We start from the raw sequence: 26,748 nt of genomic DNA on the forward strand, positions 1-26,748 counted from the left end.
GTCACTATTATTTTCCAAATGATCAGGCGTTTGAGATAATATATGAGCTTCCTTTTTTCTCCCCTCTAATCTGGACTCGCAGCTCTGCCAGCCTGCCTGTATTGCAGCTCCTATTTCATAAGTTCCAGGTCTTTTCTTTGTCTTTTTTGTTCATCATTTAGGCCCTTCTATCGTTAGAGCACATTTTTAGCTTCCTAAAAGCAACATGCTTGAGAGGCAAAACTCCACAGACACTGGCTAACTGGGGCACTTCATGGGGTGATCAGGCAGAGATCTGGCATTATTACTGGGTGGCCATCTTCAGTGACATTATCTGAAGGCATTTTCTTTGGGCCTGTCAGTTTTTTGGGTCTTAAGTTCTCCAATATCCTGTATGGGGGACTGTGGTAGATGGAACAGTGGCCCCCAAAGATGTTACAGGTCCTAGTCCCTGCAATCTGTAAATATGCTATCTTTCAGGGCACAGGGAAGGGTTCTGTGATGAGGAGATGCTCCTAGATGATCCGGGTGGGCCCAGTGGAATCACACGGATCTGCTAAGAGGGAGGCAGCAGGTCCAAGTCAGAGGGAGGAAGATGCTGCTCTGCCAGCTCTGAAGATGGAGGAAGGGGACACAGGGCATGGAATGCCAGTGGCTTCTAGAAGCTGGCAAAGGCAAGGGAACAGATTCTCCCCTAGAGTCTCCAGAAGGAACACACGCCCCTGTCTACACCTGAAGCTCAGCACGCTCAAACCCATTTTGGAATTCTAACCTCCAGAACCGCACAATAATACATTTGTGTTGTTATAAGCCACGAAGTTTGGGGTAATGTGTTACAGCAGCAATAGAAACTAATACAAGGCCTGGCTCCTGGCATTGAGAGGGCATGGCTGGAGGAGGGGCTGTGGATCCCTCTGTTCGAAATGGAGAATTCCACTTACTTGTCTGTTCTCTATTCTTCACCGTTACAACAGCCATGCAGCACAGGCTAAATCTGAATTAGCAGCAGCGTCTGTTCAACTTCTCTAGAGAATAGTCATTTCATCCTCTCACTTGGGGTGTGGCTGACAACCTAACTGGAGTCTGCAGGGATCCAGTGTTCCAGTCACTCTACATCGGACTGCCCAGCTTTTCAGCCCAGTTCCTCACCCCATCTTCTGCAAACCTCCAGTCTTCAGCCTTGTGCAGAATTCACACACTTTTCACCAGTCTCTCCTCCCATAAAGATCCCTGAGTTTCACCTTCCTCAGCTGTGCTAAGCCAGTGTAAACTCCTCCATTGATTTTTTTATTCTCAATATTTTTAAAGTGCTTATCTTCCAATATCTCCTCTCCAACTCATCTTTGTGGATTTGTGCCCTTTTTATTCCTTTACTGTCATTTCAGTGTTTTTCTCCGGTAGGGAGAGGAGATAAAAATAGGAGATCAATCTACCTTGTTGACTCAGGTGTCTTCCGGGGTTCCAGCATGTTTGATGCAGTGGTGGGGGCAGGCATCCTGTCCCTCCATCCACATCCTTGCTTGGGTTCATAAGGGAATGGCTACCCTCTTAGGAATATTAGAGAGAAAACTGCTGTCCTCTTCTACACCCCGACTTTCCTCCCTAGGGCACAGGGAGTGACCAACTGGTCAGTGAGTCTCCTAGTGCAGGTTGCCCCAGAAACACACCCTGAACTAAGAGTCTGAGAGTCAGTAGTTTACTTGGGGAGCAAAGCCAGGAAATTCTGTAAGAGGAGTGGCGTGCAAGGTGAGGAAGGGGAGGCTGCCAGCATGGGGTGTTTCAAGATGTGGGTGACTATGGTGAATCAATCCCACCTGGATCTCTGGGAGCCTAGAGAACACAGTGCAGAGTGGTCCCACCTAAGAGGCGAAGGAGCTGGCAAATTGATTCTCCAATCCCTTCAGTCACTAGCTGATGGTTGCTTCCCCAAACAGCCTGCCCTGCTGCAAACGCGGCATGGAAGAAAGACTAGGCACTTGCAATCCTTGTCCTCACAGGGTGCTCAGGAAGAATAAGTGCTAGAGGATATGGGTGGGGCTCCAACAGCATATGCTAATATGAGATTCAAACACTGGACCCTGTGCCTGCATCGTGCTGTCTCTTTCTGGCAGCACATCCTGCTCCCAGGTTGTGTGTTTTCTCCTCCCCTCCATGCAATTAGCTGGGAGTGGGGAGACCCTGCCCCACAGGTGAGGCCTGACTACAACCACATGGGGGCATTTAATTCAGTAAGAGAAATGGGAAGCCCATTTGTGTTCTCGGTCCAAGCTTTCTTCTCTGGTTCAGTGTTAACCATGAGAAAGGGGTACTTCAATCCCTAGCTGACTTCTGGGTAGACTCCTTCACTGGTCAGAATCTGGAGAGGAGAGGGGTTGGAGAACCTGGCCCTCTGGCAGAACTTCAGTGTCTGGACTTAGTGTTGAGTGAATCTGTCCCAGTGCCTCTACGGATATGACTAAGCCCCATGTTCCATTCCCTTCTCAAGGGTTCTCTAGGCTTCTGTTGCTGAATCAGTCCATCCATCACCAAGAGGCTCTTGGGAAACTACTGAAATTCCAGGACTGTGCTCATCATCAGGGAATGAAAATGCCTTATTGTACCAATCTCCCACTCAAAAGCCTGCAACACCCTCCTCTGCTTCTTAGGAAAAGTCTGAGATCCTGAGCAGGGCTCCCAGGACCCTGCCAATCTCTTCCTGAACCACCAGGCTTCTGGCAGGGAACAGAAGGGACACTCCAATGGAGTGGTCAACAGACCACCTGCAAAGGCATGGGTGGGGTGAAGGGAAACCAACAAAGGATGGTGAAGTCCCCAGGGATGGCCACTGCACTGGTGGAAGATGCTACGCCCCTTGGCCTGAATTTGTAACAGGAGGGAGGACTTCCAAAATCCTGAGATGCATGTAAATGACATACATTAATAACACACCTAGACATGCACAGGAATGTATGTATGTGCATATGACACAGAGAAAACTCTTACAAATGATTTGCCTCTCCAAAATGTTTTCTTTTTGGGCAACGGGAAGGAGAGATAAGCTGTATTTACTAAAATTTTTGCAAATAATTTATGTAGAAAATGCAACTTACAGTCCAGGCCATGCAGAGGATACAGTAGAAAAGATTAATCATAGCAGGGGAAGAGGTAAGGAGATGAGGCTTGGTGCAGCAAGTCCTAAAGGAGGTGGTAGGTGTGAACTGGTGGAGACAGGCAGGGAGATTGGGAGGAGGAAAGGGCACAAATCCTCTGAGGTAGAAAGGTGTGAAACCCATGGGGTGGCTGGAGGGCACGCAAAGGCCCTCCTCAAACCCTACCTCCGGTTCACTAACATTTCCACTTTGGACTGCTGTTAAAGCTTCCTCGGATGCAGCTTCTCTGGCAATATTTCCCTGGAAATGATGACAGCAAAACATGAAAATTAATCGACACCTACAGTGGTTTAGAGTCCAAGCTCTGGAGCAAGCTGCCGGGGTTCAGACCCTGGCTCTACAGCTTACTGGCCTTGTGGCATTGGGAAAATTATGTAACCTCAGTTTCCTCCTCTGTGAAAAGGGGATGAGAAGAGCATCTATTTCATAAGGCTGTTATGAGGATAAAATAAAGACAGACAGATAGAGAAACAGATGCTTAGCATAGTGCAGGCGCCTCCTGATTCTCTGGAGATGTTAGTTATTACTCCATTATTCGTATTCTGTTTAACTCGAAAGGTGCACTAAGTTTTTTCTAAAAAAAAAAACTACTGTATTGAGGTATTATGATGGTGCAAAAGTAATTATACCAAAAGTAATTGCATTAAAGTAATGGCAAAAACTGCAATTATTTGTGCACCAAAAGTAATTTGTGCCAACCTAATAGAATTGACATACAATAAGCTACATATATTTGAAGCATCCTTTCTGAAAAGCTTTGATTTATGTGTACACCCATGAAAATATCACCACGATCAAGATAATGAACATGACACATCGCCCCCCAAGCTTCCATGTTCCCACGTGCCTCTCACTCCCACCCTTTCTACTCTGCCAACCACAGGCAAATACTGATACGATTTTTGTCATTATAGTTTATACTTTCTGTAATTTATATTACTGAAATCAAACAATATTTATTCTTTTTTGATCTGGCGTCTTTCACTCAGCACGTTTACTTTGAAATTCATCCATGCTGTTGCACACATCAGTGGTTTAGTCCTCTTTGTTGCTGAATAGTATCCATGGTGTGGATGCACCTCCACACCCTCACCAACACTTGGACTGCTTAATCTTTCTAGTTTTGGTCATTCTAATAGATATGTAGTTGTATTTGATTGTGGTTTTAATTTGCATTTCTCTAATGACTAATGAGATTGAGTGTCATTTCATGTGATGTCTTATTTTGGAAAGTTCAAATCTTTTGCCTATTTTTAATTAGTTTTTTTTATTTTGTATTATTGTGTTTTGAGAGTTTTAAAAAACATGTTGTAGAAACAAGTCCTCTGTCAGATATGTAATTTGCAAATGTTTTCTCCCAGTCTGTAGCTTGTCTTTTCATTCTCTTAACAGTACGTTTCAAGAAGAAAAGGTTTTAAATTTTGATGACATCTAATTGGTCAATTTGTTCTTTTATGTATTGTGCTTTTAATGTTGTTTCTAAGAAATCTTACCTAACCCAAGGTCACAAAGATTTTCTCCTATGTTTTGTTTTCTCTAGAGGTTATATTGGTTTGAATTCTACATTCAAGTCTATGATTCATTTGCAGCTAATTTTTGTATATGGTATGAGGTATGGATTGAGTTTTTTAAAAGTTTGTATATGGATATTCAATTGTATCAGAGAGAAAAGACTATTCTTTCTCCACTACAGTGCCATGTGCCTTTGTCAAAAATTAGTTGTCTATACGTTGAGTCTATTTCTGAGTTTTTTAATTCTATTCCATTAACCTACTGTTGACCTTAGCACCAATATTACGCTATCTTCATTACAACAATCTTATAATAATTAGGCCAGGCATAATGGCTCACACATGTAATTCCAGTACTTTGGGAGGCCAAGGTGGGCAGATCACTTGAGGCTGAAAGTTCAAGACCAGCCTGGCCAATATAGCAAAACCCCATTTCTACTAAAAATACATACAAAAAAATCTAGGAGTGGTGGTTCACACCTGTATCAGCTACTCGGAAGGCTGAGGCATGAGTATCACTTGAACCTGGGAAGGCTGAGGCATGAGTATCACTTGAACCTGGGAGGCGGAGGTTGCAGTGAGCTGAGATCATGCCACTGCACTCCAGCCTGGGCAATAGAGAGAGAGAAAAAAAAGAATCTTATAATAATTAATCTTGAAATCAGTTAGTGTTATCCTACAGCTTTGTTCTTTTTCAAAGTTGCTCTGGCTGTTTTAGGTTATCTCCATTTTCACATAAATTTTGGAATCAATTAATTAAACTTCTACAAAAATTCCTGCTGAAAATGTGATTGGGATTTTACTGAATTTGCAAAGAACTGATTTAAAGATTCAATATCCCACGAACATAGAATATCGCTCCACGTATTTAGGTCTTCTTTAATTTCTCTCAGAAATGTTTTGTAGTTTTCACCGTAGAAGTCTTGAATATCTTTCGTCAGATTTAATCTATAAGTAACATATTTGTACTGTTGTAGATGGTATTTCAATCTGATTGTTCATTGCTATTATACAGAGATACAACTAAATTTTGCATATTAATTTTGTATATATTAGTTCTAGTAGCTCTTTTGTAGATTCCATCAGATTTTTTTTTCATAGGTAGTCATGTTGTCTGTGAGTAAAAGATAGTTTTAATTATTCCTTTTTAATCTGGATGCCTTTCATTTCTTTTCCTATCTTTTTGCACTGGTTCAAATCTCCAGTACAATTTTGATTAGAAGTGGTGAGAGCAGATATTCTTAACTTGTTCCTGACTTTAAGGGTAAAAGGACTAATTAGTCCTTCACCATTATGTGTGATGTTTGCTGTAAGTTTTTCAAAAATAACCTTCATCAAATTGAAAAAGTGCTAAGAGTCTTTATGAGGAATTAATATTAGATTTTCAAATGTCTTTTATACATTCATGAGATAAACATAAGGTTTTTTTTAGTTTGTTAAAATGGGGAATTACACCGATTTTCTCATGTTAAACCACACGTGCATTCCCAGAATAAACCCACTCAGTCATGATTATCCTTTTCGTATATTGACTCAGTTTGCTAATTTTTAAATTTTTTCATTTCAATACTTTTGGGAGAACAGTTGGTGTTTGGTTGCATGGAAAAGTTCCTTAGTGATTTCTGAGATTTTAGTGCACCCGTCATCCAAGCAGTGTATACTGTACCCAATGTGTAGATAAAAGACTCTATGTTGATGGGCATTTAGTATGGTTCCATATTTTTGCAATTGCAAATTGTGCTGTTATAAACGTGCTTGTGCAAGTGTATTTTTCACAAAATGACTTCTTTTCCACTCAGTAGACACCCAGTAGTGGGACTGCTGGATCAAATGGTAGTTCTACTTTTAATTCTTTAAGGAATCTCCATGCTGTTTTCGATAGTGCTTGTACTAGTTTACATTCCCACCAGCATTGAAAAACTCTTCCCTTTTCACCACATCCAAGCCAACATCTGTTGTTTTTTATTTTTAAATTATGGCCATTCTTGTAGGAGTAAGGTGATATTCCATTGTGGTTTTGATTTGCATTTCCCGGATAATTAGTGGTGTTGAGCACTTTTTCATATGTTTGTTGGCTGTTTGTACATCTTCTTTTGAGGACTCTCTATTCATGTCCTTTGTCCACTTTTTGACCGGATTATTTGTTTCTTTCTTGCTGATTCATTTGAGTTTTTTGTAGATTCTGGATACTAGTTCTTTGTCAGATACACAGTTTGCAAATATTTCCTCCCACTCTGTGGGCTGTCTGTTTACTCTGCTGGTTATTTCTTCTGCTGTGCAGAAGCTTTTTAGTTTAATTAGGTCCCATCTATTTATCTTTGTTTTTGTTGCATTTGCTTTTGTGTTCTTGGTCTTTGCCTAAGCCAATGTCTAGAAGAGTTTTTTCCAATGTTATCTTCCAGAATTTTTATGGCTTTACCTCTTAAAGTCTTTGATCCATCTTGAGTTGATCTTTGTATAAGGTGAGAGATGAGGATCCAGCTTCATTCTTCTACATGTGGCTTGCCAGTTTTCCCAGCACTATTTGTTGAATAGGGTGTCCTTTTCCTACTTTATGTTTTTGTTTGCTTTGAAGATTAGTTGGCTCTTAAGTATTTGGCTTTATTTCTGGGTTCTCTATTCTGTTCTGTTGGTCTACATGCCTATTTTATACCAGTACCATGCTTTTTTGGTAACTATAGCCTTGTAGTACAGCTTGAAGTCACGTAATGTGATGCCTCCAGATTTGCTCTTTTTGCTTAGTCTTGCTTTGGCTATGCAGGCTCTTTTATGTTTCCATATGAATTTTAGGATTGTTTTTTCTAGTTCTGTGAAGAATGATGATGGTATTTTTATGGGAAGTGCATTCAATCTGTAGATTGCTTTTGGCAGTATGGTCATTTTCACAATATCGATTCTACCCATCCATGAGCATGGGATGTGTTTCCATTTGTTTGTGTCATCAGTGATTTCTTTCAGCAGTGTTTTGCAGTTTTCCTTGTAGAGGTCTTTCACCTTCTTGGTTAAGTATATTCCTAGGTTTTTTGTTTGTTTTTTTAAGGTTTGTTGTTATTGTTTTGGGATTTCTTCTTTTTGTTGTTGTTGTTGTTGTTGCTGTTTTGTTTTGTTTGGCAGCTGTTGTAAAAGGGATTGAGTTCTCTATATGATTCTCAGCTTGGTCACTGTTGGTGTATAGCAGTGCTACTGATTTGTGTACACTAATTTTGTAACCTGAGACCTTACTGAATTTATCAGATCTAGGAGCTTTTTGGATGAGTCCTTAGGGTTTTCTAGGTACACAATCATCTTATCGGTGAACAGCGACAGCTGGCCTCTTCTTTACCAATTTGGATGGCTTTTGTTGCTTTCTTTTGTCTAATTGCTCTGGCTAGGACTTTAAGTACTATGTTGAATAAAAGTGGTGAAAATGTGTATCCTTGTCTTGTTCCAGTTCTCAGGGGGAATGATTTCAACTTTTCCTTGTTCAGCATAATGTTAGCTGTGGGTGTGTCATAGATGGCTTTTATTACTTGAGGTATGTCCTTTTTATGCCAATTTTGCTAAGGGTTTTAAACATACAGGAATGCTAGATTTTGTCAAATGCTTTCTCTGTGTCTTTTGAGATGATAATATGATTTTTGTTTTTAAATCTGTTTATGTTACATATCACATTTATTAACTTGTATATGTTAAACCTTGCATCCCTGGTATGAAACCCACTTGATCATCGTGTATTATCTTTTTGATATGATGTTGGATTCGGTTAGCTAGCATTTTGTTGAGGATTTTTGCATCTATGTTCATCAGGAATATTAGTCTATAGTTTTCTTTTTTGGTTATATCCTTTCCTGGTTTTGGTTTTAGGGTGATACCAGCTTCATAAAATGATTTAAGGAGGATTACCTCTTTCTTTATCTTCTGGAACAGTATCAGTAGGATTGGTACCAATTCTTCTTTGAATGCCTGATAGAATTCAGCTGTGAATCCATCTGGTCCTGGACTTTTTTTGTTGGCAATTTTAAAATTATTGTTTCAATCTCACTACTTGTTATTGGTCTGTTCAGAGTTTCTATTTCTTCCTGATTTAATCTAGGAGGGTTGTATATTTCCAGGAATTTATCTATCTCCTCTAGATTTTCTAGTTTCTGCACATAAAGGTGTTCATAGCAGTCTTGAATGATCTTTTGTATTGCTTTGGTATTGGTTGTAATATCAATTAGAAATTTCATTTCTAATTGAGGTTATTTGGATCTTCTCTCTTCTTGGTTAATCTCGCTAATGGTCTATTAATTTTGCTTATCTTTTCAAAGAACCAGCTTTTTGTTTCATTTATCTTTTGAGTTTTTTTTGTTACCATTTCATTTAGTCCTGTTCTGATCTTTTTATTTCTCTTCTTCTGTTGGGGTTGTGTTTGGATTGTTCTTGTTTCTCTAGTTCCTTGAGGTGTGACCTTAGACTGTCTATCTGTGCTCTTTCAGACTTTTCGATGTAGGCATTTAATGCTGTGAACTTTCCTCTTAACACCACTTTTGCTGTGTCCCAGAGGTTTTGATAAGTTGCGTCACTATTATCACTCAGTTCAAATACTTTTTTATTTCCATCTTGATTTCACTGTTGACCCAAAGATCATTCAAGTGCAGATTATTGAATTTCCATGTAGTTGTATAGTTTTGAGGGTTCCTTTTGGAGTTAATTTCCAATTTTATTCTACTGTGGTCTGACAGAGTACTTGATATAATTTCAATTTTCTTAAGTTTATTGAGACTTGTTTTGTGGCCTATCATATGGCATATCTTGGAGAATGTTCCATGTGCCGATGAAAAGAATGTATATTCTGCAGTTGTTGGGTGTTGAATGTTCTATAAATATCTGTTAAGTCCATTTGTTCTAGGGAATAGTTTAAGTCCATTTTTTTTTGTTGACTTTCTGTCGTGATGTCCTGTCTCATGCTGTCAATGGAGTATTGAAGTCCCCCACTGTTATTGTGTTGCCATCTATCTCATTTCTTATATCTAGTAACAATTGTTTTATAAATTTGAGAGCTACCATGTTAGGTGCATATATATTTAGGATTAGGGTATTTTCCTGTAGGACTGATTTTTTAAAAACCATTTTATAATCTCCCACTTTTTTTTTAACTGTTGTTGCTTTAAAGTATGTTTTCTCTGATGTAAAAATAGTTACTCTTCCTCACTTTTGGTTTCCATTTGCATGAAATAAGTTTTTCCACCCATTGACTGTAAGTTTACAGGAGTCCTTATGAATTAGGTGAGTCTCTTCAAGACAGCACAGATACTTGATTGGTGAATTTTTATCCATTCTGCCATTCTGTGTCTTTTAAGTGGAACATTTACACCATTTACATTCAATGTTAGTACTGGGATATGAGGTACTGTTTTATTCAACATGCTAGTTGTTGCCTGAATACCTTGGTTTTTTTTTTTTCATTGTGTTATTGTTTTACAGGCCCTGTGAGATTTATGCTTATGGAGGTTCTATTTTCATGTATTTTGAAGTTTTGTTTCGAGATTTAGAACTCTTTTTAGTATTTCTTGTAGTGCTGGCTTGGTAGTGGCAAATTCTCTCAGCATTTGTTTGTCTGAAAAACATTTTCTCCTTCATTTGTGAAGCTAGTTTTGCTGGATACAAAATTCTTGGCTGGCAATTATTTTGTCTGAGGAGACTAAAGATAGGACCCAATCCCTTCTGGCTTGTAGTGTTTCTGCTGAGAAATCTGCTATAAATCTGATACGTTTTCCTTCATAGGTGGCCTGATGTTTCTGCCTCGTAGGTCTTAAATTTTCTTTCCTTTGTCTTGACTTTAGATAACCTGATGACTATATGCCTGGGCGATGATCTTTTTCCAGTGAATCTCCCAGATGTTCTTTGAGTTTTTTTTTTTTTTTTTTTGAGACAGAGTCTTGCTCTGTCACCCAGACAGGAGTGCAGTGGTGCCATCTTGGCTCACTGCAGGCTCCACCTCCTGGGCTCACGCCATTCTCCCACCTCAGCCTCCTGAGTAGCTGGGACTACAGGTACCCACCACCATGCTCGGCTAATTTAGTTTTTGTATTTTTAGTAGAGACAGGATTTCGCCATGTTAGTCAGGATGGTCTCAATCTCCTGACCTCGTGATCCACCCACCTCGGCCTCCCAAAATGCTGGGATTACAGGTGTGAGCCACCACACCTGGCCCTTTGAGCTTCTTCTATTTGGATGACTAGATCTCTAGTGAGGCCAAGGAAGTTTTCCTTGATTATTCCCTCAGATATGTTTTCCAAACTTAGATTTCTCTTCTTCCTCAGGAATACCAATTATTCTTAGGTTTGGCCATTTAACATAATCCCAAATTTCTTGGAGGCTTTGTTCATTTTTTAATAATTCTTTTTTCTTTGTCTAATTGGGTTAATTTGAAAGCCCTGTCTTTAAGCTCTGAAGTTCTTTCTTCTACTTGTTCTAATCTATTGTTGAAACTTTCAAGTGCATTTTGTATTTCTCTAAGTGTGTCTTTCATTTCCAGAAGCTATATTTTTTTCTTTATGACATCTATTTCTCTGGAGTATTTTTCATAAATATCCTGTATTTTTAAAAAATTTTCTTTAAGTTGGTTTTCACCTTTCTCTGGTATCTCCTTGAGGAGCTTTACAACCTTCTGAATTCTTTATCTGGCAATTCAGAGATTTCTTCTTGGTTTGGATCCATTGCTGGGGAGCTAGTGTGGTCTTTTGGGGGTGTTACAGAAACTTGTTTTGTGATATTACCAGAATTTCTTTTCTGGTTCCTTCTCATTTGGGTAGACTATGTCAGTGGAAAAATCTGGAACTCAAGGGCTGCTTTTCAGGTTCTTATGTCCCACAGAGTGATCCCTTGATGTGTTGCCCTCCCCCTTCCCCTATGGATGGGACTTCCTGAGAGCCAAATTGCAGTGATTGTTATTTCTCTTCTGGGTCTGGTAACCCAGTGGGGCTACCAGGCTCTGGGTTGTTGCTGTGGAATGTCTGCAAAGAGTCCTGTGATACAATCTATCTTCAGGTCTCCCAACCATGAATACCAGCACCTGCTCTGGTGGAGGTGGCAGGGGAGTGAAGTAGGCCCTGTGAGAGTCCTTGGTTGTAGATATGCTTAGTGTGCTGGCTTTCTCAAATGCTAGTTATGCTAGCAGTGAAGCTGTCATGTGGACAGACTCAGGACCACTGGTTATCCAGGATGTTTCAGGCAGTGGAATTGGTTTTTATTTTCTCCTTTCTTGGAGCAGGGTTGTTCTGTCATGAGTTGCTGTAATGTCCTGAGTTGGTTGGCCTCAAGCCAGGAGGTGGCACTTTCGAGAGAGCACCAGCTACAATAGTAGAAGGGGGATATAAGCTTGCCCTGTGTTGGCCAGGATAAGAATTTGGGTTTCTCAGGTGATGGGCGGGGCCATAAAGATCCCAAGCTTTTATGTCTTTTGTGATTGGCTACTGGGGTGGGTAGAGAAATACTATCAGGTGTGGGTAGGAATAGGCAGGTCTGAGCTCAGATCCTCCTTGAGCAGGGCTTACTGAAGCCACTTTGGAGTGTAGGGGGGTGGTGGGCCCATGGGGTTATGTTCCAGAGGGAATTATGGCTGTCTCTGTCACCAGGGAAGTGGGGGAAAGCCAGTAACAATAGGTTTCACCTAGCTCCCATGGAGTTGGCAAGGCCAGTCTTGCTCTTGCCGTGCTCTGCTAAGAGTGACAAGTTTATCTATAGGCAGCCTGTATGTAGGACTCAGACTCAGCCCCAGGCTGTAAGTTTCTCCACTGAGGAAGCAAGTATGGCTTTCAGGCCACGCCCCTCCTCATCTGCCCACACTGTTGGCTGTGACTCCTGCACTCCTTTCTGCAGTGGTTCCCATTCATCCCCAGAATTCTGCTCAAGAGGGTTTGTGGCCAGTCAAAATTATCACAAAGTTCAGTTGGAAGCTTCTTTCACCCTGTGACCCCTCCCAAAATCTGGGCTGCCTTCCCCGAGGATGTCTGTGAGATATAGTCAGGGATGGCTTCCCTGGGCTCGAGCTGGAGAACGGGAGTGCCTACAACGTTCTTCCCACTGCTACTTCTACTTTTATATTTCACACTAAATCCATTTCAGCAGCAGGTAAGGTTACATCTTTCTCCTGTAATCTGGATTTTCAGATTAAATTCACAGTTTTTCGCCTGTCTTGTGGCAATTGCAGCAGTCTGCTGCTTCTTAGCAAAGGATCTGTGGTTTCTTTTGGTTTTCCTGGTATGCTCCTGTGATGGTTTCCGAAGCAAAAGTTCATGGTGTGAATCTCCACATGCTGTTCTGTCCATCCAAGTGGGAGCTGCATGTCAGCCCTGTTTCCTATCTGCCATCTTCCAGTTTGCTAAGTTTTTATTAGAATTTCCTCATCAATGTTCATGAGAAATACTGATCTGCAGTTTTATTTTCTTGTAAGTCTTTTGTCATGAGAGACCATATCTCAGATAACTTGAATCCTAGATTTATTGAGTCTTGTTTTATAGCCCATAATATGGTCTATCTTGGTAAACTTTCCATGTTCTATGCATACTTGAAAAGAATGTATATTCTGCTGTTGTTGAGTGAAGTATTTTATATATGTCAATTAGGCCAAATCGGTCAGTAGTGGTTTTGTCTGCATGTTTTTTCATGAGTAATGAAGTTGTTTTATTACTATATTCTTATTCTACTGCCAAGCTCTTGCTTCACTGTATATAAATAGCACCAGCAAATTCAGTGCATTGCAAAATTAAGACAGTATTGTCAACATCATATTGAATGAGGAAAAGTTGAAAGCATTCCTTCTGAGAACTGGAATAAGACAAAGATGCCCACTTTCACCACTTCCATTCAACATAGTGCTGGAAGTCACAGCCAGAGAAATCATACAAGAGAAAGAAATAAAGGGCATCCAAATTGGAAAAGAGAAAGTCAAATTGTTGCTGTTTGCTGATGATATGATCATATACCTAGAAAACACTAAAGACTCATCCAAAAAGCTCTTAAATCTGATAAGTAAATTCAGTAAAGTCTCAGGTTACAAAATTAATGTACACAAATCAGTAGCACTACAATATACCAACAATGACCAAGCTGAGAATCAAATAGAGAACTCAATCCCTTTTACAACAGACACAAACAAAACCCACAAATACAAAAACAAAAAAACAAAACAAAAAAACCCTAGGAATATACTTAACCAAGGAGGTGAAAGATCTACAAGGAAAACTACAAACCACTGCTGAAAGAAATCACTGATGACGCAAACAAATGGAAACACATCCCATGCTTATGGATGGGTAGAATCAATATTGTGAAAATGACCATACTGCCAAAAGCAATCTACAGATTCAATGCAATTCCCATGAAAATACCATCGTCATTCTTCACAGAACTAGAAAAAACAATCCGAAAATTCATATGGAGCCATAATAGAGCCTGCATAGCCAAAGCAAGACTAAGCAAAAAGAACAAATCTGGAGGCATCTCATTACCTGACTTCAAATTATACTACAAGGTTATAGTTGCCAAAGCAGCATAATACTGGTGGTATAAAAATAGGCATGTAGACCAACAGAACAGAATAGAGAACCCAGAAATAAAGCCAAATACTTAACAGCCAACTAGTCTTTGACAAAGCAAAGAAAAACATTAAGTGGGAAAAGAACACCGTATTCAACAAATAGTGCTGGGAAAACTGGCAAGTCACATGTAGAAGAATGAAACTGGATACTCATCTCTCACCTTATGCAAAAATCAACTCAATATGGATTAAAGACTTACATCTAAGACCTGAAGCCATAAAAATTCTAGAAGATAACATTAAAAAAAATCTCTTCTGGATGTTTGCTTAGGCAAAGAATTCATGACTAAGACCCTAAAAGCAAATGCAAAAAAAAAAAAAAAAAACCAACAAATAAATTGGACCTAATTAAACTAAAAAGCTTCTGCACAGCAAAAGAAATAATCAGCAAAGTAAACAGACAACCCACAGAGTGCGAGAAAATATTTGCAAACTATGTACCCAACAAAGGACTAGTATCCAGAATCTATAAGGAACTCGAACAGATCAGCAAGAAAAAAACAAATGATCCCATCAAAAAGCGGTCAAAGGGCATGAATAGATATTTTTCAAAAGAAGATGTACAAACAGCCAACAAACATGAAAAAATGTTTAACATCACTAATCATCAAGAAAATGCAAATTAAAATCACAATGAAATACCACCTTACTCCTGCAAGAATGGCCACACTTAAAACGTCAAAAACAATAGATGTTGGTGCGGATGTGGTGAAAAGGGAACACTTTTACACTGCCAGTGGGAATGTAAATTAGTACAACCACTATGGAAAACAGTTTGGAGATTCCTTAAAGAGCCAAAAGTAGAACTACCATTTGATACAGTAATCCCACTACTAGGTGTCTACCCAAAGGAAAAGAAGTCATTATATGAAAAAGACACACACACATGCATGTTTACAGCAGGATGATCTGCAATTGCAAAGATATGTAGCCAACCTAAGTGTCCATCAACCAACAAGTAGATAAAGAAAATATGGTATATACAGTATGAAATACCATTCAACCATAGAAAGGAATGAAATAATGTCTTTTGCAGCAACTTGGATAGAGCTGCGGGCCATTATTCTAAGTGAAGTAACTTAGGTATGGAAAAGCAAATATCCTATGTTCTCACTCATAAGTGGGAGATAAGCTAAGAGTGATATAGGTGCTTGGTGTCCGCGAGTTGCCGAATGAAGCTGAGCATCTTAATGGAACCACGGATCTCAGGGGTAGTATTATCTCCGTTTTAACAAATAAGGGGGCGAGGGGTGGAGCAAGATGGCCGAATAGGAACAGTTCCGGTCTACAGCTCCCAGCATGAGCGACGCAGAAGACATGTGATTTCTGCATTTCCATCTGAGGTAACAGGTTCATCTCACTAGGGAGTGCCAGACAGTGGGTGCAGCACAGTGGGTGCAGCGCACCGAAGCAGGGCAAGGCATTGCCTCACTCGAGAAGTGCAAGGGGTCAGGGAGTTCCCTTTCCTAGTCAAACAAAGGGGTGACAGACGACACCTGGAAAATCAGGTCACTCCCACCCTAATACTGCGCTTTTCCAACAGGCTTAAAAAACGGCACACCAGCAGATTATATCCCGCACCTGGCTCAGAGGGTCCTATGCCCATGGAGTCTCGCTGATTGCTAGCACAGCAGTCTGAGATCAAACTGCAAGGTGGCAGCGAGGCTGGGGGAGGGGTGCCTGACATTGCCCAGGCTTGCTTAGGTAAACAAAGCCACCGGGAAGCTCAAACTGGGTGGAGCCCACCACAGCTCAAGGAGGCCTGCCTGCCTGCCTCTGTAGGCTCCAACTCTGGGGGCAGGGCACAGACAAACAAAAAGACAGCAGTTACCTCTGCAGACTTAAATGTCCCTGTCTGACAGCTTTGAAGAGAGTAGTGGTTCTCCCAGCATGCAGCTGGAGATCTGAGAACAGGCAGACTGCCTCCTCAAGTGGGTCCCTGACCCCCAAGCAGCCTAACTGGGAGGCACCCCCCAGTAGGGGCAGACTGACACCTCACATGGCCGGGTACTCCTCTGAGACAAAACTTCCAGAGGACCAATCAGGCAGCAGCATTTGCGGTTCATGAAAATCTGCTGTTCTGCAGCCACTGCTGCTGATACCCAGGCAAACAGGGTCTGGAGTGGACCTCTAGAAAACTCCAACAGACCTGCAGCTCAGAGTCCTGTCTGTTAGAAGGAAAACTAACAAACAGAAAGGACCAAAAACCCATCTGTACGTCATCATCATCAAAGACCAAAAGTAGATAAAACCACAAAGATGGGGAAAAAACAGAGCAGAAAAACTGGAAACTCTAAAAAGCAGAGCATCTCTCCTCCTCAAAAGGAACATAGCTCCTCACGAGCAATGGAAAAAAGCTAGATGGAGAATGACTTTGACGAGTTGAGAGAAGAAGGCTTCAGACGATCAAACTATTCCGAGCTACAGGAGGAAATTCAAACCAATGGCAAAGAAGTTAAAAACTTTGAAAAAACATTAGACGAATGCATAACTAGAATAAGAAATGCAGAGAAGTGCTTAAAGGAGCTGATGGAGCTGAAAGCCAAGGCTCAAGAACTACATGAAGAATGCAGAAGCCTCAGGAGCCGATGCAATCAACTGGAAGAAAGGGTATCACTGATGGAAGATGAAATGAATGAAATGAAGCGAGAAGAGAAGTTTAGAGAAAAAAGAATAAAAAGAAATGAACAAAGTCTCCAAGAAATATGGGACTATGTGAAAAGACCAAATCTACGTCTGATTGGTGGACCTGAAAGTGATGGGGAGAAAGCAACCAAGCTGGAAAACACTCTGCAGGATATTATCCAGGAGAACTTCCCCAATCTAGAAAGGCAGGCCAACATTCAAATTCAGGAAATACAGAGAATGCCACAAAGACACTCCTCGAGAAGAGCAACTTGAAGACACATAATTATCAGATTCACCAAAGTTGAAATGAAGGAAAAAATGTTAACGGCAGCCAGAGAGAAAGTTCAGGTTACCTTTCTAGTCGGGTTCCCATCTAGTCTGATGGGAAGCCCATCAGACTAACAGTGGATCTCTCAGCAGAAACTCTACAAGCCAGAAGAGAGTGGGGGCCAATATTCAACATTCTTAAAGAAAAGAATTTTCAACCCAGAATTTCATATCCAGCCAAACTAAGCTTCATAAGTGAAGGAGAAATAAAATACTTTACGGACAAGCAAACACTGAGAGATTTTGTCACCACCAGGCCTGCCCTAAAAGAGCTCCTGAAGGAAGCACTAAACATGGAAAGGAACAATCGGTATCAGCCACTGCAAAAACATGCCAAATTGTAAAGATCATCAAGGCTAGGAAGAAACTGCGTCAACTAATGAGCAAAATAACCAGCTAACATCATAATGACAGGATCAAATTCACACGTAACAATATTAACTTTAAATGTAAATGGACTAAATGCTCCAACTAAAAGACACAGACTGGCAAATTGGATAAAGAGTCAAGACCCATCAGTGTGCTGTATTCAGGAAACCCATCTCACGTGCAGAGACACACATAGCCTCAAAATAAAGGGATGGAGGAAGATCTACCAGGCAAATGGAAAACAAAAAAAGGCAGGGGTTGCAATCCTAGTCTCTGATAAAACAGACTTTAAACCAACAAAGATCAAAAGAGACAAAGAAGGCCATTACATAATGGTAAAGGGATCAATTCAACAAGAAGAGCTAACTATCCTAAATATATATGCACCCAATACAGGAACACCCAGATTCATAAAGCAAGTCCTTAGTGACGTGCAAAGAGACTTAGACTCCCACACAATAATAATGGGAGATTTTAACACCCCACTGTCAACATTAGACAGATCAACAAGACAGAAAGTTAACAAGAATACCCAGGAATTGAACTCAGCTCTGCACCAGGCGGACATAATAGACATCTACAGAACTCTCCACCCCAAATCAACAGAATATACATTTTTTTCAGCACCACACCACACCTACTCCAAAATTGACCACATAGTTGGAAGTAAAGCACTCCTCAGCAAATGTAAAAGAACAGAAATTATAACACACTGTCTCTCAGACCACAGTGCAATCAAACTACAACTCAGAATTAAGAAACTTACTCAAAACCACTCAACTACATGGAAACTGAACAACCTGCTCCTGAATAACTACTGGGTACATAACGAAATGAAGGCAGAAATAAAGGTGTTCTTTGAAACTAATGAGAACAAAGATACAACATACCAGAATCTCTGGGACACATTCAAAGCAGTGTGTAGAGGGAAATTTATAGCACTAAATGCCCACAAGAGAAAGCAGGAAAGATCTAAAATTGACACCCTAACACCACAATTAAAAGAACTAGAGAAGCAAGAGCAAACACGTTCAAAAGCTAGCAGAAGGCAAGAAATAACTAAGATCAGAGCAGAACTGAAGAAAATAGAGACACAAAAAACCCTTCAAAAAATTAATGAATCCAGGAGCTGGTTTTTTGAAAAGAAAATTGATAGACCGCTAGCAAGACTAATAAATAAGAAAAGAGAAAAGAATCAAATAGAGGCAATAAAAAACGATAAAGGGGATATCACCACCGATCCCACAGAAATACAATCTACCATCAGAGAATACTATAAACACCTCTACACAAATAAACTAGAAAATCTAGAAGAAATGGATAAATTCCTCCACACATCCTCCCAAGACTAAACCAGGAAGAAGTTGAATCTCTGAATAGACCAATAACAGGCTCTGTAATTGAGGCAATAATCAATAGCTTACCAACCAAAAAAAGTCCAGGACCAGATGGATTCACAGCCGAATTCTACCAGAGGTACAAAGAGGAGCTGGTACCATTCATTCTGAAACTATTCCAATCAATAGAAAAAGAGGGAATCCTCCCTAACTCATTTTATGAGGCCAGCATCATCCTGATACCAAAGCCGGGCAGAGACACAACCAAAAAAGAGAATTTTAGACCAATATCTTTGATGAATATCCACGCAGAAATCCTCAATAAAATACTGGCAAACCAAATCCAGCAGCACATCAAAAAGCTTATCTACCATGATCAAGTGGGCTTCATCCCTAGGATGCAAGGCTGGTTCAACATATGCAAATCAATAAATGTAATCCAGCATATAAACAGAACCAAAGACAAAAACCACATGATTATCTCAATAGATGCAGAAAAGGCCTTTGACAAAATTCAACGACGCTTCATGCTAAAAACTCTCAATAAATTAGGTATTGATGGGGTGTATCTCAAAATAATAAGAGCTATCTATGACAAACCCACAGCCATTATCATACTGAATGGGCAAAAACTGGAAGCATTCCCTTTGAAAACTGGCACAAGACAGGGATGCCCTCTCTCACCACTCCTATTCAACATAGTGTTGGAAGTTCTGGCCAGGGCAATCCGGCAGGAGAAGGAAATACAGGGTGTTCAATTAGGAAAACAGGAAGTCAAATTGTCCCTGTTTGCAGATGACATGATTGTATATCTAGAAAACCCAATCGTGTCAGCCCAAAATGTCGTTAAGCTGATAAGCAACTTCAGCAAAGTCTCAGGATACAAAATCAATGTACAAAAATCACAAGCTTTCTTATACACCAATAACAGACAGAGAGCCAAATCATGAGTGAACTCCCATTCACAATTGCTTCAAAGAGAATAAAATACCTCCTAGGAATCCAACTTACAAGGGATGTGAAAGACCTCTTCAAGAAGAACTACAAACCACTGCTCAGTGAAATAAAAGAGGATACAAACAAATGGAAGAACATTCCATGCTCATGGGTAGGAAGAATCAACATCGTGAAAATGGCCATACTGCCCAAGGTAATTTATAGATTCAATGCCATCCCCATCAAGCTACCAATGACTTTCTTCACAGAATTGGAAAAAACTACTTTAAAGTTCATATGGAACCAAAAAAGAGCCCGCATCGCCAAGTCAATCCTAAGCCAAAAGAACAAAGCTGGAGGCATCATGCTACCTGACTTCAAACTATACTACAAGGCTACAGTAACCAAAACAGCATGGTACTGGTACCAAAACAGAGATATAGATCAATGGAAGAGAACAGAGCCCTCAGAAATAATGCCGCATATCTACAACTATCTGATCTTTGACAAACCTGACGAAAACAAGCAATGGGGAAAGGATTCCCTATTTAATAAATGGTGCTGGGAAAACTGGCTAGCCATATGCAGAAAGCTGAAACTGGATCCCTTCCTTACACCTTATACAAAAAATAATTCAAGATGGATTAAAGACTTACATGTTAGACCTAAAACCATAAAAACCCTAGAAGAAAACCTAGGCAATACCATTCAGGACATAGGCATGGGCAAGGACTTCATGTCTAAAACACCAAAAGCAATGGCAACAAAAGCCAAAATTGACAAATGGGATCTAATTAAACTAAAGAGCTTCTGCACAGCAAAAGAAAATACTATCAAAGTGAACAGGCAACCTACAGAATGGGAGAAAATTTTCACAACCTACTCATCTGACAAAGGGCTAATATCCAGCATCTACAAAGAACTCAAACAAATTTACAAGAAAAAAACAAACAACTCCGTCAAAAAGTGGGTGAAGGATATGAACAGACACTTCTCAAAAGAAGACACTTATGCAGCCAAAACACACATGAAAAAATGCTCATCATCACTGGCCGTCAGAGAAATGCAAATCAAAACCACAATCAGACACCATCTCACACAAGTTAGAATGGCGATCATTAAAAAGTCAGGAAACAACAGGTGCTGGAGAAGATGTGGAGAAATAGGAACACTTTTACACTGTTAGTGGGACTGTAAACTAGTTCAACCATTGTGGAAGTCAGTGTGGCGATTCCTCAGGGATCTAGAACTGGAAATACCATTTGACCCAGCCATCCCATTACTGGGTATATACCCAAAGGACTATAAATCATGCTACTATAAAGACACATGCACATGTATGTTTATAGCGGCACTATTCACAATAGCAAAGAGTTGGAACCAACCTAAATGTCCAACAACAATAGACTGGATTAAGAAAATGTGGCACATATACACCATGGAATACTATGCAGCCATAAAAAATGATGAGTTCATGTCCTTTGTAGGGACATGGATGAAACTGGAAACCCTCATTCTCAGCAAACTATCGCAAGGACAAAAAACTAAACACTGCATGTTCTCACTCATAGGTGGGAATTGAACAATGAGAACACATGGACACAGGAAGGGGAACATCACACTCCGGGGACTGTTGTGGGGTGGGGGGAGGGGGAAGGTATAGCATTAGAAGATATACCTAATGCTAAATGATGAGTTAATGGGTGCAGCACACCAACATGGCACATGGATACATATGTAACAAATCTACACGTTGTGCACATGTACCCTAAAACTTAAAGTATAATAATAATAAAATAAAAGAAAAAGAAAAAGAAATATATCAATTAATTAATTTTGGGGCAACACCAACATTCAGATCTCAGCATTACTAAACAATGGCTATAAAGTATTCAATAGATGATAATTATTCCTATAAAAAATTATCACTCACTTAGTGGCTTAAAACAACAGTAATTTATTCTCTCACAATTCTAGAGATAAGAAGCTGGAAATCAGTATCCCTGGGCTGAAATCAAGGTGTCAGCAGGCCTATGCTCACTCCAGAGGCTCTAGGGGAGAATCTGTTCTTTGTTTCTTCCAGTTTCTGTTGGCTTTGGCATTCCTTGGCTCATTATATCATTCCAATCTGATTCCATAATCACATTGCCTTTTCCTTTTCTGTCTTTATAATCTCCCTCTGTCTCTCCCTTATCACAGGATGCCTGTGATAGCATTTAGGGCACCTTAGATAATCCAGGATAATCTCCTTATCTCAAGATCTTTAATCACAGCTACAAAGACCTTTCCAAAAAAAAAAAAAAAAAAGGTGACATTTACAGGTTCCAGAGATTATACAAGAGTGTCTTTAGTGAGGCCATTTTTCTGTCTACTTTAATAGGCATCTGTGGCTGACTGAATGCAGTGTATTTATCCAAATGCTTACTAGGAAAGTCAAACTCTCCACCTGTCCAAATCAGAAATGATTGTTATCATCTCAGCATCTTCATCAAATAATCCATTCACTCTTATTAATCTCACCTCACAAAATGGTTCCACCATCTACCCAGTTTCTAAAATCATCATTGATAGTCCCCTTTTCCACAATCTGCTTTCCCCATATCCAATAAAATATCAAGTTCCATTAATTCTCTAAAATATCTCCCAGCTCTATTCCATAGTTATTGTTCTGGTTCAATCCCTCCTCATCTCCTTCCTGGACTCCACAGTGGCCTTTGTAAAGTCTTCCTGTGAACTAGAAACTGACCATATAATGCTTTCTAATTAAATATTTCCAATGGTTCATCATCACATATGACCAATGTAATAGAATAGAATCTAAACTCTCTTGCAAGGCATGCAAGGCCTTGATTGCCTGGCCTCAGTTCTCCTGTCCTGCTTTGTCTCCTGCCACTCCCTCACTTGATGCTCCAGCAACAGTGAACTTGTACTTTCCCCCAATAAGCCATGGTCTTGAATATCTCCTTATTCTACACTCTTTGATATCACTGCTAGGAAAATCTTTCTGCTTATTCACCTAGAAAGCTCCAATTTGCTCTGAAGTTTTACTCAAAAGCTTTGAGGTCTATGAAGTCTATGTGGAGGCTATGAAGTCTATGTGGATGCTCTCAAGATGACTTAGGTGTAATTCTGCTCTGGTCCCACCACACTCTTTTATCCTTCAAGACAATGATGTTATTGTAAAGTTGTTTGTCTTGCATGTTTATCTTGTCATTGGCTGGTATTGGACTCACTATGTACTAGACTATGTTCCTAAAGTCTAGTATATGGGATGCACTCAGTATTTGTTTAATGACTGAATGAATGACAAGAGGTTGATAATAATGTCCACAGTGATACAAAGAAAGATACTAGGTGGGTTGCATGAAAGGACAAAGGGCTTTTCTCAAAATTTTCAATGAAACTCCTCCTACCTGGGATGTGGTGTAGACTCCAGGCCAACCAGTACAATAAACTTGAGCTTAATACATTAACAATTCCCAAATCATCGTCTTGAGATGAGACTTGGGATGAGGTCTTAGCCTCCTCTAGGAAAACAGATAGCATTTCCCCATTCTCATTGTATTACAAATCAGGAGACCAATCTTAAGCTGAAGTTTGTGTCTCCTTAGGTCAGGAAAAAGAAGACCATGACAAAGGTCATCAGCATTCTTCTTTTTGTGTGTGAACATGGGTTGCAATGATGACTCTCATTCTTTATATTCCCTGTATTTAGGCCCTTTGCTCCATGTGGCCCCCTCTCACTCTGATTCTGGGTTTAATCATGTGACCTACTTGGACAAGTGACATGTGTTAGTTCAAAGCCTAAACCTTCTGAGGTCTTGCATGTTTCCATTTGCTCTCTTGTGCCTCTGCCCTCTCCATGAGAACCTGCACAAGATGGCCTCCTAAAGGACGAGAGGGACATGCAACAGAGCCAAAGCCTGATTAGATCACCTGTGAACCAAAACACTCCAAGACATGTGAGTAGACTCAGCCAAGATCAGCAGAGCTGCCTAGTTGACACCAAATGCATGAACAATACATGCTTATTGTGGTATGCCACTGTAGTTTTGTAGCTGTTCGTTAGTAGCATTATTGTGGCAATGGATTATTGATGCAGTTGCAAGAAGTAATAGAATCAACAAAATCCTGAAGCTGATTCTTTGAAAATACCAATTAAATCAATATATCACTGGTGATAGTAAGAAAGAATAAAACACCAATAAATAGTACCGTAAATGAAACACAGGAATATAGAGGACATGTAGAAATTAAGATGGTAGATAAAAACCCATAAGAACATTAAATGTAAATGGACTAAATACTCTAATTAAAAGACAATAATTATGACACTAGATTAAAAACAAAGCCTACCAAACTCAATGCTGTTTATGGGCAACACATCTAAAATATAAGAAAATAGAAAGGGTAAAAATAGAAGGACAGGAAAAAATATGGCATGTAAGTAAAAATCAAAGAAAGCTGATGTGGCCATATTAAAATCATAAAAAGTAGACTTCAAGACAAAAACATCACTAAAGAAGGAAACTTCATAACTGATCAAAATTTCAAGGAAGATAGAATAATTTAAAAATTATGCATTAAATAACATAGACTCAAAATATATAATGAAAAAAATGATAGCCTATGAGTAGGAGTCAGTAAATCCATAATCAAAGCAGGAGATTTTAACACACCTCTCATAAACTGCTCAAAAAAGTGATAATATTAATAAGGATAAAATAATTGACATTATTAGCAAATATGACTGATTTATACAGAACACTGAACCTAAAAATTATGGGATTCACACTATTTCCATGGACTCAAGGAATCTTTACAAAAATGGAACATATACTTAACAAAGTTGGAAGAATTAAAAACACACAGAGTAGGTTCTCTGACTGCAATGCAATTAAACTAAAGCCTAGTAAAAAACAAAACAAAACAAAAAACGAGGATATCCTGGATGGATAAAGAAAATGTGGCATATATATATACAACGGACTATTATTATTCAGCTTTTAAAAGGAAGGAAAATCTGCAATATATAACAATATGGGTGAAATTTGAGGACACTATGTTACGTGAAATGAGCCAGGCACAGAACAAATAATACACAATTCCACTTTTATAAGGTATCTAAAATAGTGAAATTAATAGAAGCAGAGAGTAGAATGGTAGTTGCCAGGAGACTGAGGAGAGGGGAAAATGAGGAGTTGCTATTAAATAGGTATAACCTTTCATTTATACAAGATAAGTTAGTTCTAGACATCTGCTGTACAACATCTACCTATAGTTAACAATTTTGCATTGAACACTTAAAAACTTGTTGAAAGAGTACCACAATTAAAAATGAAAAAACCAAGAACATTCCCATGTGTTTGTTAATAAATAAATAATATTTTAAATAACTCATAAGTCAAAGAATATATAAAATGAAATTTCAAACATATTGATAATACATATATTAGTTACATAACAAAACTCGTGGGTTGCAGCTAAGACCAAGAATAGAAGGATATTTATAGTTTAAATACTTTTATTAGTGCGGAAGAAAAGCTGAAAAATCAATGAGTTAAGAGTCTATTTAAAATACATATATAAAAGAAAACACCAAATAAGTCCAGGAATGCAAAAGGGGAACTAATAAAGGAAAGAACAGAAATAAACTTGGTAACAAACTATAGAGAAGGATCAAACAAGCCAAAAGTTAATTTTTTTCAAAAGACTAATAAAATTGATAAACCACCAGTAAGACTGTTTAAGAAGAGAAAATGAACACAAATACTCAGTATCATGAAAACCGAAAAAGGCAACATGACTACTTTGAACATTAAAAGTAGAATAAGAGAAAAATGAAAATGGCTTCAACTTTATCCTAATGCATTTGAAAATGTAAAGAAAATGTATATATTCATATAAAAATTATGAACTACCAAATATAATAAATAAATAATTATTTAACAATTTAAATTATAAACTGCAATTAAAAACCTTCCCAGAAAAACTTCAGGTTCCAAAATGGCAGTGTAGAAGCAAGCTGGCTTCACTCCCCATCCCCATCCACAAAAAAAACAAAAACAAATACATAGCACCCAGATTATCACCAGCAATATCCTGGAACTCAAATATGAGAAAGAGACAGTTCCCAGAGCCACAGAGAAGTGGAAAAACTAAGTAGACGGTAAGAGAATCAGACTTCTGTATCTATGACACACTTTCCCCCAATCTGCCCAGCTACAAGTGTGTGGAAAGTTTCCCTCAACTCACAGTTTCTACACAGCAAACAGTGATATTGAGGTAGACAATCAGCTTCTCTACCATCTTGGGTTCCCTGGCAGGAGATCCGTTCCTGCCTCAACTCATGGAAGGCATCAGGAGTACTTGAGTATGACTAGATCACCTGACAGCCAAAACACTCCAAGACATGGAAGGCATCAGGAGTATCAGAAGAAAGAAATATCCCTAAAGACAGCCAGAAACAAAGTGGGGAGGTGGGACTATCATCCTCAGCCATGGAAATTCTGCTCTGTAACTCAACCAAAGGAGACTCCAAATTAGCATGGCAGTTCAGCAGCACCACACTGTAGGAGATTTGTTCCACAGGTGCCCCGGGCATGAACCCCTAGCTAGCCTTCCCACACTACTGGAATATCCCTTTAGGACCTCCTCCATTCAGGATGGGTGGCACTCTGACCGTTTACTAGAATTGATGCAAACCTGGGCTTAAAGTGCCATCTAGTGCCAAAAAGGAGGCAGCTACCTAGCAGGGGAAAAAAAAAAAAGTCAGCAGGTAAATTACAAATAATCTATAAGCAAATATCCCAATAAAAAACAAGCCAGAGGGAGAATGGAACAAATAACTTCAATTGTCCTTCAATTGAACTGTCCTTCAATGCAAGACATAAACACACACTACAAGAAACATCAGAAAACATGGAATTACGGTCCTCTCAAATTGACAA

The 26,748-nt window shown here is 39.4% G+C and overlaps 1 protein-coding gene across 1 annotated transcript in view; it reads right to left on the minus strand.

Moving 5' to 3' along the window:
* Positions 1 to 26,748, minus strand: part of CFAP61 (cilia and flagella associated protein 61) — a 310,458-nt gene that overhangs the window by 205,053 nt on the left and 78,657 nt on the right. Inside the window, exons 9-12 of the mRNA XM_032142470.2 lie at positions 15,353 to 15,387; positions 12,447 to 12,475; positions 4,208 to 4,235; positions 3,294 to 3,368 (exon numbers count right to left, since the gene is read on the minus strand). Coding sequence (XP_031998361.1) covers positions 3,294 to 3,368; positions 4,208 to 4,235; positions 12,447 to 12,475; positions 15,353 to 15,387 — 167 coding nt within the window. The remainder of the gene's footprint in view (positions 1 to 3,293; positions 3,369 to 4,207; positions 4,236 to 12,446; positions 12,476 to 15,352; positions 15,388 to 26,748) is intronic.

This window comes from Hylobates moloch, unplaced genomic scaffold, assembly GCF_009828535.3.
Source record: "Hylobates moloch isolate HMO894 unplaced genomic scaffold, HMol_V3 SCAFFOLD_21, whole genome shotgun sequence".
NCBI lineage: Eukaryota > Metazoa > Chordata > Mammalia > Primates > Hylobatidae > Hylobates > Hylobates moloch.